We start from the raw sequence: 18,867 nt of genomic DNA on the forward strand, positions 1-18,867 counted from the left end.
GTGAGATTAGACCAACGTTTCACCCATTACAAACGTGGAAAGTGGGAACATCTTGTTGAAGTTTGTTTAAAAAGCAAAATAAATGTTTTGCTTTACTTAATTAAGCATTTGGTCATTATTGTTAGAAACCAGCTACCAGTGCCTTACTAGCTTTTGTGCGATAGCGCTGCAAACTGAAACCTGACGTTTCCTGTCTATACAGTTTTCACTTAAAGCTTTCCAGCAGCAAACCACAGGAAGGAAGCAGCATATGTCACTGAGCTCAGCAACTGACTGTTGCCTCTGCACGAAACGGACCTTTCTCCAGATGAGTCCAAAATATTTCATATACTTATTTTAACATCAGTGTTTAAATAAAGAGATAATACAGGAGCTGTGAATACAGCAAAATATATATTAAAAAAGTAATTTTTATGACAAAAAATCAAAATACTTGTCATTATTATTATTATTATTATTATTATAGTAGTCTTCTAATAAAAAAACATGCCTAAAGTAACCATAGTGCAATATTGTCAGTTTGTAATATAATTATAAAAAATAAAAAAAAGAACTTGCAATGTAATATTATCATAGTTGACTGTTAATTTTATTTCATGCATATATTTTATTATTGATGATGATAATAAGCTGCAGAAAATAAAGTAAAGCTACTTCGTGCATTGACCTCCGCTTATAAAAGTTTTGGATATTTTTAGCACAATTGCTAAAAAAGTGATATTAATAAACATGATAAATTTCTACCTAATCATAATACCAGCAATGTTTTCATTTCATTTCATTCATAAATAATGGTAAATATGACTGAGCTCTGTGACTTTTCCTGTTCTGCCTCCCTTCTTTAAATTCATGCTTTGACCTGTAGCTCAATAAAAGGCTTTAATGGTCAAACACAACTACTCACGTTACATTTTGATGGGTCAGGAGGAAAAAGGAGCGAAGATGCAAACCAGACTGAAGCTTAACACGGCATCATGCGTGAAACATTGTTTTTAAAACACTGTTTTTAAACTTGCTCTTTTGTTTGCAATTTTATGTTTTTCTTAAGTCTAACCTGTGGCTCTTCTTTTCTTTGTTTTTTCTTATGATCCAGCTCTGCTTATGACCGGGACAACAAGATCCGCGTGGCCATCAAAAAGATCAGCCCCTTCGAGCACCAGACCTACTGCCAACGCACTCTGAGAGAAATCAAAATCCTGCTGCGCTTCAAGCACGAGAACATCATCGGTATCAACGACATCATCCGGGCGCCCACCATCGATCAGATGAAGGACGTGTATCCTAGCACTCAGTTTGATGTTTACGATGATGTTCTCACATTCTGAAGTTGTTTATCTTTTCTTAATATTTGTGTTTGGTACCTCGAGACTGACCAGGCTTACACAGCGTTGTTTGAGTAGGGATGCTCGTTTGTATTTTATTACATAATGGCCACCTGTCACCATGTATTTTGCCTCAGATGCTCTTCACTGTGTCCGAACAGCAGTAAACTGAGTTCGCATTGCAGATATTGGGTGATTCTGTGTCAGTGCAGTGAGAAGAAACCATAAATAAAGTCCATGTTACAGTTAAAGTATAGCCTTCCATTAGTTGGTCATTTTTTAACTGCAGAAAATGCTGCACACTTAGCTCTGTACTGTAAATCTAAAAGCTATTTAAAAAAATAAGATGACACTGTTGTGGTAATATAGGGCAAAAGAACATCAGAAAAAGTGAAAACATCACATGGCATCAAAAGTGTGCTGACCCTACACCAACGGTATAGAGAGAGATGCAGTGGTGCTCTGCAGGGATAAAATGAAACTCATTAAACACATATTTATAACGATAAACTAAACTGCATAGTTTTTCAAATCTGCCTCACAAACATAAAATACCATTAAGTTCTGTTTCTCCTCTGACTAAATGGAGAGTCGACAAAACTGACAGTTTTCTGAGCTGAATGAAATATTATGTACTTGGAATAAAGCTGAATGTTGGCGTGTCTAAGAAATATTAACGAGCATACCTTCCCTATGAAGCTGCTGTGGTGAATCATTCTGAGACTTTACCTAAAGCAAGGAGTCTCTTATTTACAAACAGTATCTAACTGTTCTCTCTTTATGCGTTAGATTATGGCCACTGACAAATAAAGTGAAGTACACTGAACATCTCTTTGCTGTGTTACCCATTATTAGGTGGGTTATATTTGGTGGCAAGAGAGCATTTTGTGGTCTAACTTGATGTGTCCGAAGCTGGAAGAAATGGCAAAGTATAAAGATGTCAGCAGGTATGATTACAGCCAAACTGCGATGGCTAGTCGTCTGGGTTAGAGCATCACTTTAGCCCTTGTATAGTTTTCCCAGTCGGCACTGGTCAGTATTAGAGCTGCACAATTTGTCGAATTGCGATCGCAAGTATCCCTGTTCTCTGTATCACGACTGCAACAGACTGCTTGGATGCGTTATTTAGTAGGCAATACATTTTCAGGTGCTGTACATTATATTTCTTGGATCTGTTGGCCCTTGATTCATAACGTATGCTTATCTGTAGCTGGTAAGATCCTCGGGGTCACAGGAAACAATGAGGAACTTGCAATGATGGAAAATGTGGGCTAATTTTGATCAACATCACAATACCATTAGCAGCTGGATCACAATTGAATCACATGCTTTTCTGATTTCAGCAGCCCTCAGTGAGGTACCTCTGATCCATTAGACAAGGCATCATAACTAATATTGCTGAAGAAGTTCTGCAATATGGGCTGCAGACCAGTAAGGATTCCCAATGCTGACTGCCGAAACCTGTTCTAGTTATCCATGTTCTCTCGTCACGTAGATGCTTTGCTTACCGCGGGAACACACGGCACCAGGATGCAGGAAGCCGACCTCCAAATTCCCCAATCTAACATTTGTGGGATGTGGTAAACAAGCAAATATTATCCACAGAGTCCCCATCTTCACAACTTGCAGGACCTAAAGGGTTTGCCACTGACAAGTTGCTACCAGATACAACAGCACACCTTCAGGGATTTAGGGGAGTGCCAGTCTAGACTGTTTAGGGCTTTTTTGGCAGCAAAAGGGACCAAACACACAATTAGGATGGTGGTCATAATGTTTTGCCTGATCAGTGTAATTAATTCAATTCAAAAATACTTTATTAATCCCAAAGGGAAATTAATTGTTGTTATAGCTCATATTATGAAGGTTTCCTCAAAGAGCCGTTGTAGATGCTGATGGCTGTGGGCAGGAAGGATCTCCTGTAGCGCTCCGTGTTACAGCAGATCTGAAGAAGCCTCTGACTGAAGACACTCTGTTGCTGTAGGACAGTCTCATGAAGAGGATGCTCAGGGTTCTCCATAATGTTCTTCATTTTATGAAGAATCCATCTTTCCACAATGATCTCCAGAGGTTCCAGAGGAGTCCCCAGAACAGAGCCAGCCTTCTTTATCAGCTTGTTAAGCTTTTTTAAGTCCCTGGCTCTGATGCTGCTTCCCCAGCAGATGATGGAAGAAGAGATCAAACTCTCCACAACAGACTTATAGAAGATATGCAGCATCTTGCTGCAAACACCAAAGGACCTAAGCTTCCACAAGAAGTACAGTCTGCTCTGTCCCTTCTTGTAGATGGCTTCACAGTTGCATCTCCACTCTAGTCTGTTGTCCAGGTGAACACCGAGGTATTTATACTCCTCCACCACCTCCACCTCTTCTCCCATGATAGAAATAGTTTTTGACTTATTCCTGTTTCTCTTAAAATCTACACTCATCTCCTTTGTTTTAGTCATGTTCAAAATGAGATGATTGTTTCCACACCATGCCACAAAGCGGTCCACCACCTTCCTGTACTCAGCTTCTTGTCCATCTCTGATCCACCCCACGACTGCAGAATCATCCGAGTATTTCTGCAGATGACAAGAGTCTGTATTGTACTGGAAGTCTGAGGTGTACAGAGTGAAAAGGAATGGTGAGAGTACAGTCCCCTGTGGTGCTCCTGTTATTATCAGAGTAAAAGTGTGGTACCTATAGTATGCATTGTTGTACCTGGAAGTAACGACACATGTATTAAATGCAATTTATTTATATAGTGCAAACTATTAACCATTAACCCAAAACTATAATTCATAGTCAATTGTATAGAATTTTAGTCAATCAAATTAATTAAAATGAAATTCAGTCCTTTGGGTAGCCTAGTAAAATAAATCCATCTTTATTGTTGACCGAGGTGGAAAACTCTCTTCTGGTCACGAGAAACTGACTAAAGCAGCACTGAATTACACACATAGAAGCACAATAAAAACTTTTTTACAATAAGAGTTAAAGAAAAGCAGTTCAAGTGACTCTGTGGATAATCCATGCAAGATATTTTAGCTGTTCTTTAAAACACAATTGAAGACCTGATGGTTTAACATTGGTAGAAACCTGTTGAAACTGGAAGGTACAACATGGAAGGTATTGACTGCAACTGTTGACATAGCAGCTTTTTCTACATTCTAACCACTTCCCCTACCGACACATACTGAAGAACCAAATCTCATTATCTCAGGGGAGTGGAAATGCTTTGTAAAGAGTCTGGGATGGAAAGGTTCTTTCATTTTTGAACTCCAGCAACACTTCAAGTTCTAAGGAACCAGCTTTATGAATAGACCATTGTGTTGTGATGACGAAGGCCACAAGCTGATAACAGTCAGTCTGGTGATAAAGTTAATTTCCCGGTAGTTTGGGCTAAAATGACACTGCAGAGTGCAGAGATCTGCCTTAAGTCAGAAATTAAAATGTCTAGTTTATAAATTTACTTGTGTTTTTGTGGCTTTGCCTCCAAATGATTGTCATCAAAATGATGCAAGCAGTTTCTGTTTTCTGTGCTGTCCTCTTGTGCTGATGTTAGTTAGCAAGGTTGGCGCTCGTTAGCTACAGATCTCTCCTTTTATTAAGCTCATTTCTTATTCTTTGCACAAAAACACAGTTACTGGTTTCTTGAATGCATTTTATGCACTAAGCTTCTTTTGTGAAGAATTTACGCAGATTTTACTTTCATTTCCACTATCTGCTTCACTTAATGTTACATTTAGTTGACAATATAATAAATTCCCAAACATATTTTCACAGCCTCATGAGCAGGCTTTTAGTTTCCAAAAAAACAAAATATAGAAAGTCTTTAACATTGATCGATGCAGATATATCGTCCAGGATCTCATGGAGACAGACCTCTACAAGCTCCTGAAGACTCAACACCTGAGCAACGACCACATCTGCTACTTTCTCTACCAGATCCTACGAGGCCTGAAGTACATCCACTCTGCCAACGTCCTGCACCGGGACCTGAAGCCCTCCAACCTTCTTCTCAACACCACCTGTGATCTCAAGGTTAGTGTCTGACATTTTTAACACCAAAGATGCCCCGGTTTCTTTTGTCTGATGTAACTTAGAGGTAATTGGTCAGTAAGCAGCTTACAGGCTTCACTTGGCTTTCTAAACCAGTTTCCCTAAACCCGGTCTTCAGGACACACTGTCCTCTATGTGTGTACTTGTGTCACCTTGTCAATATGCCTCAATTAATTCAAATGGTTTACCATCATTCTTCAGAAGCTTCTTAATAATCCACGCAATTGATACAACTATTTGGAAACGCAGTTCGACACCTAACCGAACGCTTTAAACAGTGCAAAAATAATTGTATGGCTCAAATCCTAACCTACTATCCTAATTAGGAGTATACAGGTCCTTCTCAAAATATTAGCATATTGTGATGAAGTTCATTATTTTCCATAATGTCATGATGAAAATTTAACATTCATATATTTTAGATTCATTGCACACTAACTGAAATATTTCAGGTCTTTTATTGTCTTAATACGGAGGATTGTGGCATACAGCTCATGAAAACCCAAAATTCCTATCTCACAAAATTAGCATATCATTAAAAGGGTCTCTAAACGAGCTATGAACCTAATCATCTGAATCAACGAGTTAACTCTAAACACCTGCAAAAGATTCCTGAGGCCTTTAAAACTCCCAGCCTGGTTCATCACTCAAAACCCCAATCATGGGTAAGACTGCCGACCTGACTGCTGTCCAGAAGGCCACTATTGACACCCTCAAGCAAGAGGGTAAGACACAGAAAGAAATTTCTGAACAAATAGGCTGTTCCCAGAGTGCTGTATCAAGGCACCTCAGTGGGAAGTCTGTGGGAAGGAAAAAGTGTGGCAGAAAACGCTGCACAACGAGAAGAGGTGACCGGACCCTGAGGAAGATTGTGGAGAAGGGCCGATTCCAGACCTTGGGGGACCTGCGGAAGCAGTGGACTGAGTCTGGAGAAGAAACATCCAGAGCCACCGTGCACAGGCGTGTGCAGGAAATGGGCTACAGGTGCCACATTCCCAGGTCAAGCCACTTTTGAACCAGAAACAGCGGCAGAAGCGCCTGACCTGGACTGTTGCTCAGTGGTCCAAAGTACTTTTTTCGGATGAAAGCAAATTCTGCATGTCATTCGGAAATCAAGGTGCCAGAGTCTGGAGGAAGACTGGGGAGAAGGAAATGCCAAAATGCCAGAAGTCCAGTGTCAAGTACCCACAGTCAGTGATGGTCTGGGGTGCCGTGTCAGCTGCTGGTGTTGGTCCACTGTGTTTTATCAAGGGCAGGGTCAATGCAGCTAGCTATCAGGAGATTTTGGAGCACTTCATGCTTCCATCTGCTGAAAAGCTTTATGGAGATGAAGATTTCATTTTTCAGCACGACCTGGCACCTGCTCACAGTGCCAAAACCACTGGTAAATGGGTTACTGACCATGGTATCACTGTGCTCAATTGGCCTGCCAACTCTCCTGACCTGAACCCCATAGAGAATCTGTGGGATATTGTGAAGAGAACGTTGAGAGTCTCAAGACCCAACACTCTGGATGAGCTAAAGGCCGCTATCGAAGCATCCTGGGCCTCCATATGACCTCAGCAGTGCCACAGGCTGATTGCCTCCATGCCACGCCGCATTGAAGCAGTCATTTCTGCAAAAGGATTCCCGACCAAGTATTGAGTGCATAACTGTACATGATTATTTGAAGGTTGAAGTTTTTTGTATTAAAAACACTTTTCTTTTATTGGTCGGATGAAATATGCTAATTTTGTGAAATAGGAATTTTGGGTTTTCATGAGCTGTATGCCAAAATCATCCGTATTAAGACAATAAAAGACCTGAAATATTTCAGTTAGTGTGCAATGAATCTAAAATATATGAATGTTAAATTTTCATCATTACATTATGGAAAATAATGAACTTTATCACAATATGCTAATATTTTGTGAAGGACCTGTACAATCACCATGACCCTGAATGTCATTGTAACCTCAGGGTTGAGTGCCTGCAACATACAACTGCAATCATTTTAGAAACACAATGATTTGCACAAGTTTGAATACCTTTTGAGTTTTCTGTAACCAACACAAGTTCTGTATAAACAGCTTTAGATGTGTTTAGTTTGTAACTTAAAGAGGCAAAGTTTTAGTTGGTGGTCATGATTGGCAGGAGATGGTAGTTTATCGACATAAAACAAGATTTGACAAAACTAAACAATACTCAGAACCAATGAAGTCCAAGAAGCGAAGCGAAGTGAAGATCTAAGAATGGTGACTGTAGATTTACACAAACTAGGAAAGTCTTATTTTAAGAGTCGTTTTCTAAATGACGGCAGATTCCAAGATCATCATAATACTGTAGAAAATTCATGTTATTCAGATCAGCTCAACACGTAGCCAGCTTCTAGTAGAAGAGCTGAATGATGGGCCTCAGAACAAAATGGATTTGGATGTTCAGGAACAACCCATGAGCCACCAGAGCTCAAGGCTGCCATAAACTGGAAACTGCTGGAACACCAGTGTGTCTGTCCAGCACGGCCAGTTGAACATCACCGTGGACAGAGAGAGCACCAGGTTCTATAAAAGAACCACCTGCTCCTAAATCAATACTTTAAACTCAGCTAAAGCAGTTGCTGTTGTACAAATGGACAAACTAAATGCTTACTGGATACCAGAACAATATTGGGCCATTTAGGGCTTTTTCGCTGCTGGTGGGTTAAAGAAAATAATTTCTTGGAATAGCGGAATACTTTCAGACTCTTTAACTTCACCGAACATGTAGAAGGTAGAAACTTGGGCAAAAGTTGAAATTCCAGCAGGACAGTGATCCTCCCTAAAAATTACTTTTGGAATGGAAAAGCCGCTTAACGGCCCTGTAGAAACTTGTTTGGACTATGGTTTAAAGCGAGGAGAGGAGAGTCCGGCCGATAGTCGAACCTCGATTCTAAGAGGAGCAGGTTGGTTTTCGTCGCGGCCGTAGAACATTGGACCAGCTCTACACCCTCTACAGGGTACTAGAGTGTTCATAGGAATTTGCCCAACCGGTCCACATGTGTTTTTTGGACCTGAAGAAGGCATTCGACCGTGTCCTTCATGGTGCCCTCTGGGGGGTGCTCCAGGAGTACAACGTCGGCGGCCCTTTAGGGGCCATCCGGTCTCTACAAACGGAGCATCCGGTCTCTACAAACGGAGCATCCGGTCTCTACAAACGGAGCATCCGGTCTCTACAAACGGAGCAGGAGTTTGGTCCACATTGCTAGCACTAAGTCAAATCTTTTCCCGGTGCATGTTGGACTGCAGGCGGGCTGCCCTTTGTCACAGTCTTGTTCATAACTTTCATGGACCGGACTTCTAGGTGCCACCAAGGGGAGGAGGGGATCTGGTTTGGGGACCAGGGGATCTTGTCTATTTTTGCGGATGACGTGGTCCTGCTGGTCCCCTCTAGCCAAGACCTACAGCATGCACTGGGACTGTTCGCAGCTGGGATGAGGAGCAGCTCCTCCAAGTCCGAGGCCATGGTTCTCGACTGGAAAAGAGTGGCTTGTCCTCTTCAGGTTGGAGAGGAGTTCCTGCCTCAAGTGGAGGAGTTAAAGTATCTCGGGGTCTTGTTCACGAGTGAGGGAAGACTGGATCGGGAGATCAACAGACGGATTGGTGCGGCCGCCGTAGTAATGACGACGCTGTGCCGGTCCGTTGTGGTGAAGAGAGAGCTGAGTTTATAGGATTAATAAAGTGTTTTTGAATTGATATGAATTGCATTTAATTAAATAACATTTTGTATGATGATTACCAATAAGAAAACGAGTCCAATAAGCCATTAGAAGCCAAAGAAGTTTACATCCATGTCCATGACTGTATGTAAACTTTTGACTACATCTGGTTATAAGACACAAACAGGATGAACTAAAAGAACTGTGACTCATTTATAGAAAGGTATGAAAGACTGAGCTATTTGCCAGAGAAATGATAAAATCCAGAGCGTTGAACCAAAACACGGTTAAATATTCTGGGGTTTTATATCCAATCAGCTTAATGTTCTGTTCATTTATTTTTATGCGCCTCGTTGTCTTTCTGCAGATCTGTGACTTTGGTTTGGCTCGCGTGGCTGATCCGGACCACGACCATACTGGGTTCCTAACAGAGTATGTTGCCACACGTTGGTACAGAGCTCCAGAGATCATGCTCAACTCCAAGGTGAGACCCAGCAACTGCTGGGGAAATGTTTCTTCTTCTACATGCAAATTATCGTGCATTTCGCTTCTCCTGATGTTTAAAAAAAGCGTGTGGAGTCTGTTAAGTTTTTCCTTTTTACATCTAGGCTGCTTAGTAAGGTTTGTTTTAGCCGAGGATATTTCCTGGCGGTTATGTCACCTTGATCTCTGTGTTCACTCTTTATTTCATAACGCTGCGGTAGAGAAATGGAGAAATAAAGTGTTACCTCAGTTCAACTGCTCAGAAAACACCCCTTCCAAAGGAAATCCTTTAAATATTTTTTCTTAAGCACAAATTTACCGCATTATGAATCAGATATTTTCCTTTTTTAAAATACATTTTGTACTTTGCTACTAGAAATCTGTACATTAATGTAGCATGAGCCTAATCCTTTAATCCTTGTATTAAGTTACAATCAATATTTTGATCCTAACAGTGTTGTTTGGTGTCACTTTTAGGGCTACACTAAGTCCATAGACATCTGGTCGGTGGGTTGTGTCCTGGCTGAGATGCTGTCAAACAGGCCAATCTTCCCTGGGAAGCACTACCTGGATCAGCTCAACCACATTTTAGGTAAATATTGTTGCAAATTAGTGGCATGCTTCAAAATAGCAGGGCTTTCTTTGTGAAACATGTCCCAACATACCCTCCAACTGGGATAACTGGTTCCTAGAAGGGGTTTTGTAATGACTTACGTTTGACTTTGTTTGCTCATGCTTTCTCCCTCAGCGATGTCTGCCAGGAAAAGCTAGATGGTGCATCTCTACCCTCAGGCATTTAGCCTGTTCCACAAACCTGCAGAGGAACTCTAGCTTTAGGCCTAACATTGTATGTCGAGGCGGTTAAATCAAAACTTTTTTGAAGTAACCCACAAGGAAAAACAGGCATTTCTGTAGCCGTCTAGACCTGATCATCAAAATCTGTTACGAAGTGTACAAGTTGGGCAACCTAGATGTGAATGCTTTCACATGCAAGACCTATTTACCTTGGCAAATGTTATTTAACTTGAGTAGACATTGAGCAAGTTATAAGGTTATTTTTCAGCATATGTCTAAAATTGTATTTATAATGGTCCTTAAAAGATCTTAGAGTCTTATTTAACTTGCTGAGGCTTGCAGCGACCCAGTGAATCCATTTCACCCTCTGACAGAATCAAAAAGATCACTTTTTGTGGTACCAAAAACTGATTTTTCAGCTCACTTTCATAGATTACAGTCGGAAGCATTCCATTATTGCAGAATCATTGTTTGCAGTATCAGTATCACAAAGTATGGTTTGGAATTGAATGTGTTTGCTATTCTATCCCAAGTGTCAGGAAGTCACTCTTTGCATGACAAGGACGGCATGTTGGAGGCTCACACCTGACACAGATGTCAGCGTCCAAGATGCTAAAAGCATCATGATGATGGATGAGAAAGAGAGGAAAGTTTGGATTTATGACAACTGACGTCGTTATGGCATCATGTCACACTTTCTACTTTCAAGCAGCCCTAATTTGCGGGTTTGGTCTTTTTGTAACCGACGTTTTGAGGAACGAAAAGGATCTGCTTCCCACCAACGCCTTCGGAGTTTTCCCATCTGCTTTGACAACAAATGGTTTACAGTGATTTTCTATGATCTACTCGTGGTCCACTGTAGCGAAATGTGGTTATGTGACCATAAATATCCACCATCAGTTAACTATAGCTTATAGTTGCTTTAGTTTGATCGGAGATCATATTTTATAAATCATTATAAAGGAAATGTTGTTACAAATCTTCAGGATTAACTAAAAATCATGTCTACACAGAATAAAAATTCTGTGGCTAGTTTACAGGTTTGTGTGTTTCACCATAAAATCCAAAAAAGCAAAAGCATACAAGAAGGATCTGGCTGCAGACCCTGTATCTAGAGAAATATATGCTTACAAAGCACACCGATGGAAGCACATAGATGTTCCTGGGTTTTTCGGTTTAAAACCGCTCCAGAACCTGCTGGATGGGGATCCCTGGTCTATTCCATTAATGTAATTCATTCCTTTAAACCTAAATGCCCAACAAGTTGTGCTTATGATCTTTATCTTATTTTTTTTATTGTTTTCTCCATTGTTTCAGTCTTGATGTATAAAATGTTTGGTTTCTCTTCCTAATAAACATTTAAGAAAATTGTGATAGGCACTCTAACACCAGCTCATTCATACTTTGGCTCATAATGTACGTTATTCCTGTTCCATTTGGACCGGCATCATTATGAAAGACCAATGCGCTAAACTGCGCTCGCCGCTCTCCTCCCCGTCTTTCACACAGACGGCTGCATGCTGATTGGAGGAGAGCTGAGGCTGGGCGCAGACACGCAGGGGAGCTGCAGCCGGCCTCCGATGCACTAGAGTCAGACATTCCCTCCTCCTTTTACTGTGAATGTTATTACAAAAGATTCAGTTCATAAGTCAATCAATTTGCAAAGCCTATAATACAATTTTGCAAATGGGGAACATGGAGAAAATAAGCCGCGAATTTTAAAAAGTGGCTCGTTGTAGATGTGGCCTGCAGCCAGGTGAAGACTTAACCTTGTGTAGCCAAAAACGATGTGAAAATGTTCTTGTTTTGTTGTCGTCCACATTTGCAGAAGAAGAATGCTGCAGCTGGATTGAGCCATAATATAAATCAGTATACCGTAGTATGCTGTATCTTAAGTCTGTGAGAGCTTCGACTCTTTAGACTTGAGCCAGGTTTTCACCTCCCACTTGGAGCAGCTTGTTGGTGCTCCTCCACAGACAGTGCTGCCCTTATCCAGTCAGACTCTGTGTCTTGGTGCTAGACCAAATATTGCTTCACCCTTCTGCCTGTGTGACTCTTCTTTTTTTTTTTGTCTTTGAAAAGCTTTTATATAACTGACACGTTTGTGCCAGACATCTATGATTCAATATCCATCTCTGAAATGAACATGTGCTGACAGTTTTCCTGGTTCCTCTCTCAGGGATCCTGGGCTCTCCCTCTCAGGAAGACCTCAACTGCATCATCAACATTAAGGCCAGGAACTATCTGCTGTCGCTGCCTGTGCGCTGCAAAGTGCCGTGGAATCGCCTCTTCCCCAACGCCGATCCAAAAGGTCAGAGGACAATTTAAACTAAAGCCCTTTTTTTTTTCTTTTTTTTTAAGCTGAGCTTTTAATGAAAAACCTCATTCATCAGGAAGGTTTGAGAATAAACACGGCAGAGTTTGCACCAGAAAGCTCCTGCTCTGTGGATGATTTTATGGGGAACGTCAGAGAAACAGCTGCTTAACTACAACAAAAATGGAAACTAAAACCTGAAAGTCTATAAAAGCACAGAATTTTGAAAGACATTGTTTAGGACCCTGTTTGTTTACAGCTGCTGTATTCCACCCATTTACCGCAGTGCTTCAGTTTATTTTGGTCTGAATTTATGTGGACTATTTTTCACTGATGCCCTTCAGATGGAAATTCCTGTTGTCTTATCAGCCCATGGGCTTCCTGAACAGTTTGCAAGCAGAATCTGCATTAATCTTGTGTGAAACATTGTGAAATCATGTTATAAACGGGTTGCTGCGGCGCATCGGGCCGGGCAGGATGCGACAGCACCCCCTAGTGTTCACCTGCATGTACTCGTCATGTTAAATGATGTCGCTGTGCTGCAGCTCTGGACCTTCTGGACAAGATGCTGACGTTTAACCCTCACAAGAGGATCGAGGTGGAAGAGGCCCTAGCCCACCCCTACCTGGAACAATATTATGACCCGACAGACGAGGTGAGACATTGCCTTCTTAGATAGCCCTGCACTGCATTAACCTGCGTTGCCTCCTTTTTAAAGCAGTAAAGCTGTCTTGACCGTTTGTGTAACAGTGTCCCTAATGTGAGCCTGTCTCCACATCTGCGTGTTAAACCTCAACATGTCCTCTGTGTCCCCTGAAAGCCCGTTGCCGAGGCCCCATTCAAATTTGACATGGAGCTGGATGACTTGCCCAAAGAGACGCTGAAGGAGCTGATCTTTGAAGAAACTGCTCGTTTCCAGCCCGGCTTCAGGTCCTAACAGCTTTCATAGGTACGTATGTGTCACTGCAGCCCCGATTTCAACCTTCAAACCACTGAGATTAACTCTGAGGTGTTACATTTGAACTCAAACCTTCTTGGAAGTTTTGTCTCTTCAGCAAAAATCTGCTAAAACAGGAGCTACTAGACTTCAAAAGTGTTAAATTTCTATACTGGGTCTTGAAGATAAGCCTTTGTTCATTCATTGCCTCTTCTACAAACTTACTTATTTTTGCCAAATATGTTGGCAGCGTTCGTTTTTTAACATGATGCGTAAGTCTGGCTTGACTACAAGTGTGACAAAACTACAAATCCCATGATACAAGTAAGGAACGAGGAGTTTACAGCCAGACTTTCCAGCAAACTTGCGGCATCGTTTGGTTCCTGAATGTATTTCTTTACAATACTGACCATCCCTGGTTGAAATAGCCTAGTTAAAGTTCAGCCCTAAATCTAAAACAACATGACTTCCTTCCAGATCTCCAACCAGCTGCATCTTGTTGTGCTAATAATCATCAGCTGAGCTTCACAATTCAGCAGCCTGCTGTTGGCTTTGTGTTTGATGGGCTATGTTTAATTATTTTTTATTTTTTTTTATTTTTTCACTGGATTTCATAGCGTAGCAGAAAACTGTTGAGAAATAATAAAAATGATTATTAGTGTTTGGTGAATTAAAGCTTTAAACCCAACTGCTTCATTTTGTCCCCCCAGGAGATTCTGCAGACAAGCTTCTGCATCGCCAATGCTCCTCCCAGCCTCCAGTCTGTTGCTGTGATTTCTGGGTTTTTTTGGGAGGTTTTTTGTGGGTGGGTGGGGGGTTGCTTTGTTTTTAATTCTTCTCTCCTGTTGTCCGCACCGCCTGGATTCCTCCGGTCTATTTTCTTTTTCTCTTGGCAAGTCCACTTTGCTCAGGAACGGCGTCAGGAATCAATCAGTCTTTCTCCGTCTCTCCTTTATCTCTCTCTCTCGGTGGAGAGGTGAGGTAAAGGGAGGGAGGGATGGGAGTCACAGCACAGCTCATAGTTTGGGGGTAAACTTTGTGTTTTTGAAGCCAAGATAAACAATTTTTTGTGTTTGTGTTTCTCAAAAGGCATTTGGGTCTTATGATTTAAGATCTTTTTAGTCACAAACTCGGTGTTTCGTTTTTTTGTTTTGGTGCAGCTACTTTGCACACAAAAAAAAATCATCATTAAAACAAAAGTTTTCATACCTTTTGTCGCACTGTTACAAAAGGATGCAGTGATCTGTCTTTTCTTTCTCTCTCATTTAGAAAAATTTGAATCCATTCACCTGATTTATGCAATTATGACAGAATGAGCCAGACATTACTGGCCACAAGCCATCACTTGGTGTTGATGAGGATGTATATTTTATCAAACCTTGTATTTTAATCTCAAACATATTCACACAGAAGGCCCAGGTATGAGGACCGCATATAACTATAGATATAAATATATATATGAAGCCTGAAGAGTCTTAAGATGTTTTATTGTTTAGGGTGAAAAGTGAATCCGATGAAATGTTAGGAAAAAAGTCCCTTTTTTTTCTTATTGGCATTAAATCGTGTAGATATGTACGAAAAGCGTTCATTGGAAGTTTTTGCCTTAGCCACGAGGAAATAAAGGAAAAGTTGATTTCACACACATTTGTATGATATTTTCATATTTCTGGGGGGCGGGACATGTAGGATGCAGTTTCCACACAGAACTCGTCCGGTCGGGAGAAAATGTCAGGCCCCCCCTCTCTCTCAGTTTTCCTGTTAATTATCTTTTTTTTTGTTATCCTCTTCAGTGTTTGTGACTCTCTCTCGCCTTGTTAGAATAAAACTGTGCCCTTTGCATGACTGTTATAAGCTCTGTATACAAAGACAGCGACGTTAAAGTGCCCCACAAGCCGGCCGTGTCCGCTGGGAGAGCGCTCCGGCTCTTTCCCTCTCATCTTTCGTGGCGAATCTCGTTCCAAACACATGGTGCTTTTGTCCCATTCGTTTTGCTTCTGCCTCCCCCTCTGTCCGATGAGCAGTTTTCCATTAAGCAGATTTAAATTTTCTTTTTCTCAGTCTCCATCAGCTGGCCAGGAGGCAGTTCAATAACAATAAATGCTCAAACTGTGTTTAAAAATCACCCCCAAAAGATTAGAAAAAGATTTAAAGCATGATACACCTCAGCATATTATTCCTGTCACACGATACGTTTCGCTTTAAATTGCACATTTAACTCTAGGAACAGCTGGCAGTGTGTGGACCAGCATAACTGCATTAACTGAGAACATTATTGCTTCTTATACTGATGTGATTAAGACTGTTAAATTAAATACTTTGGTTTCTAATAAGTGAAAAACTCATCTTTGAGTTTTGAAGGGGGAAAGGGTTTCTCTAGCAGCGCCTGCCGGCTCTCGTTTTCAGTTTCTTCCCAAGCTGAGTGAATCTGCGAAACTTGAACAAAATTGAATGTGGTCCATCTAAAAATAGAGCTGTAGTCTAAATTATCATTGACTAAAAAAGACTTTATGAAGACAAAGTTTAGATAGTTGGCGTTTCTTTTGCTCCAACTTGGATAAAATCCTGAAACGAAGTAGAGGAAGAGAAAGGAGCCATGTTTTAGATGTGATGGATGATTTGCTGAATTTCAAACTGAACCAATTGAGCAGTTTGTTTGGAGATTCTTCTCTTTATTATAAAAGTCGTTAGTGTTCCTGATGTTGGCAGAGAAAAAAACAGCCATGGTACTGTTTAAAGATGAAGGCAGTCCGTGTGAACATGTAAAATTCACTGACCTGCTCAGCGTTTTGTCCAGTTTTAGGTGAACGCAGGATGCGAAACACGGCTTTCAATGGAGGATGTGGGCTGCCTCTTTACTTTTATTTTCACAAGGGGACATTAAACCGCCGCTCAGGCGCACTCAAGCCATAATTGGTCAACCGCACCTCTGACCACACCTGCCTGTGATGTCATCGCGTCCCAACCAGCTCGCAGGTACGCGCCGACATCACAGCAGCCACGTTGGATGTTAAACTGTTGCTGGTGGACAACACAGAAGCTGGACTTCAGGATGTTATGGAAGCCCATTAATGCCACTGTGATATGGGGGGGGTAAAATTACTGACGCCATAACTGGTCAAAATTTAGATTTAATTATTACAGAGGCAGAAATGGTCTTCCATAGTGGTTTAAAAAAAACATACACTGCAAAAAGTACTTATTCTGTTTTAAAACATATATAATTATGATCTGAGATGTGAAAAAAATGCTTAATTGGGTTTAAGAGAACAACATAAAGCAACACTTTTCTTTTGTTTTCAGTATAATTAATGCAAATCATAATCTTAAAAGTGGCATTACTCCCAGTTAAAAAAATATATATATTTTGGTTCCCAGAACGTCGCTCTTCATTTTGTTTTTGCACTTGCAGACTTCCTCCCAGTGCTCCTCACGCTCGCTGCACACACTCGCCTGTCTCCGTTATGAAATGCACTTCTCCGGTGGTTGGGATGGGACTTGTAATCCGAGGTGCCTGCCAGGACTTGACATGCCTGTAGATAGTTTTTCTTTCTTTCTTTGAGAAGCAGGGAGGGAGTGGGTGGGGGGGGGGGGGTAGAACTTTTAAGGGCACTGGAAACCTTACTGGGATTAGTTGTATAAAAACAAACAAAAAAAGCTTCAGCTGAGTTCGTTGTGCAACCTTGTCTGTTTGTGCCTTTTTTGATAGTCTCGATATCCAAGATTTTGATGTGCAGCTTTTGTTTAGTCGGGAATCCGTAATCGCAGTATTCGCTCGTAAAGATGAACACAATCAACTCTGGGGGTTACGGTGGGAGGGAGGGAGGGAGGTTGCAGATGGGGGCAACCTTATCCTTCATTTCTGTACATTTTAAAGAGATTTGGTGCAACAGCTGTGTGATCTGTGACTGTAATAAAAGATTAAAAGCAAACAGTTCAATATATTTTTGCGTTACCCTCATTTTCCTTTAAGTTTTTTTTTTTTTTTTTTCCGTTTTGGATGTTTTTGTGCAAATATTTTTATTGTAAAATTAATGTTATTTCTATCAGACACTAATCTTGTTTGAGTCCAGTGGAACTACTTCACTCTGTATGTTTTGATCAGTATAAATCTTTAATTGTGTAGTTTTAAAAACAAAACTAAATAAAAAGAGAACCATTGGTTGTATTTTAATGGTTTGTTTGAGCTGCCATTAAATCGTTTGGAGTTGATTGATCAGTTTTATTTCGCTGTGGTGTGAAGGATTTGACTTGAACGAAGCATTTGCTTTTATTACAGGCTGACTGCTACTTTGGAAAAACATTTTTTTCTTTTGGTCTTTTGCAACTCTGCCATGACATTTCAATAGACGTTCATTAAAAATACTATACCTTCACTAAAGTGTCCGAGTCTTCATTCATTATAGGTCGGCTTAGAAATCTGTTTCTCCATTTTAAAATACTTTGGGGACATTGTCTTATTTTGGATTTATATTTTTTTCACTCAAGGTTCTTTCTGCATTCAGCTGTAATCTTCCATAAGTGTCCTTAAAAAAAAAACTATTCTCCCCTTGAATCTGTACCTAATATCTTCAGATCAATACAGTTAAGCCCAAAACTAGGGATGCACTGGTAGGAACATTTTGCCGTTATGGCAGATAACCGATATTTTTTGATATTTCCCCGTCTTTTTGACAGTGAGAGAACAAGCTCAGAAAAAATACCACATGGCCAAATCCAGCCTCTACCCACCCAAAACAAATACACAAACGTCAACAAGATAGAAATAAACATCAATAATATCAGCCCAAATTTACTTTCAGGTGTGATACTGAGATGTTAAAAAATAGCTATAATGTTAATTCTGATTATGTGCTTCTCTAAACAGTTATTCATACTCCTGCTAGACTTGCATTTAAATTAATCTTCCAATTTGAGCTACACGTTTGAATGGAAAGATTTTGGATATGGTTTAAGGTTTCATACAGGAGTTGGACAATGAAACTGAAACACCTGTCATTTTAGTGTGGGAGGTTTCATGGCTAAATTGGACCAGCCTGGTAGCCAGTCTTCATTGATTGCACATTGCACCAGTAAGAGCAGAGCGTGAAGGTTCAATTAGCAGGGGAAGAGCATAGTTTTGCTCAAAATATTGAAATGCACACAACATTATGGGTGACATACCAGAGTTCAAAAGAGGACAAATTGTTGGTGCACGTCTTGCTGGCGCATCTGTGACCAAGACAGCAAGTCTTTGTGATGTATCAAGAGCCACGGTATCCAGGGTAATGTCAGCATACCACCAAGAAGGACGAACCACATCCAAC

The 18,867-nt window shown here is 40.7% G+C and overlaps 1 protein-coding gene across 1 annotated transcript in view; it reads left to right on the forward strand.

Annotated features, from left to right (window-relative positions):
* The window catches only part of mapk1 (mitogen-activated protein kinase 1), a 39,742-nt gene extending 21,805 nt beyond the window's left edge, over positions 1 to 17,937 (forward strand). The window contains exons 2-9 of the mRNA XM_047381327.1: positions 1,094 to 1,276; positions 5,155 to 5,344; positions 9,403 to 9,519; positions 9,996 to 10,110; positions 12,493 to 12,624; positions 13,173 to 13,282; positions 13,448 to 13,576; positions 14,275 to 17,937. Of these exons, the coding sequence (XP_047237283.1) occupies positions 1,094 to 1,276; positions 5,155 to 5,344; positions 9,403 to 9,519; positions 9,996 to 10,110; positions 12,493 to 12,624; positions 13,173 to 13,282; positions 13,448 to 13,564 (964 nt within the window). The 3' untranslated portion in view covers positions 13,565 to 13,576; positions 14,275 to 17,937. The remainder of the gene's footprint in view (positions 1 to 1,093; positions 1,277 to 5,154; positions 5,345 to 9,402; positions 9,520 to 9,995; positions 10,111 to 12,492; positions 12,625 to 13,172; positions 13,283 to 13,447; positions 13,577 to 14,274) is intronic.
* The last annotated feature ends 930 nt before the right edge of the window (positions 17,938 to 18,867 follow it).

Source organism: Girardinichthys multiradiatus, chromosome 12 (assembly GCF_021462225.1).
Source record: "Girardinichthys multiradiatus isolate DD_20200921_A chromosome 12, DD_fGirMul_XY1, whole genome shotgun sequence".
NCBI classification, from domain to species: Eukaryota; Metazoa; Chordata; class Actinopteri; order Cyprinodontiformes; family Goodeidae; genus Girardinichthys; species Girardinichthys multiradiatus.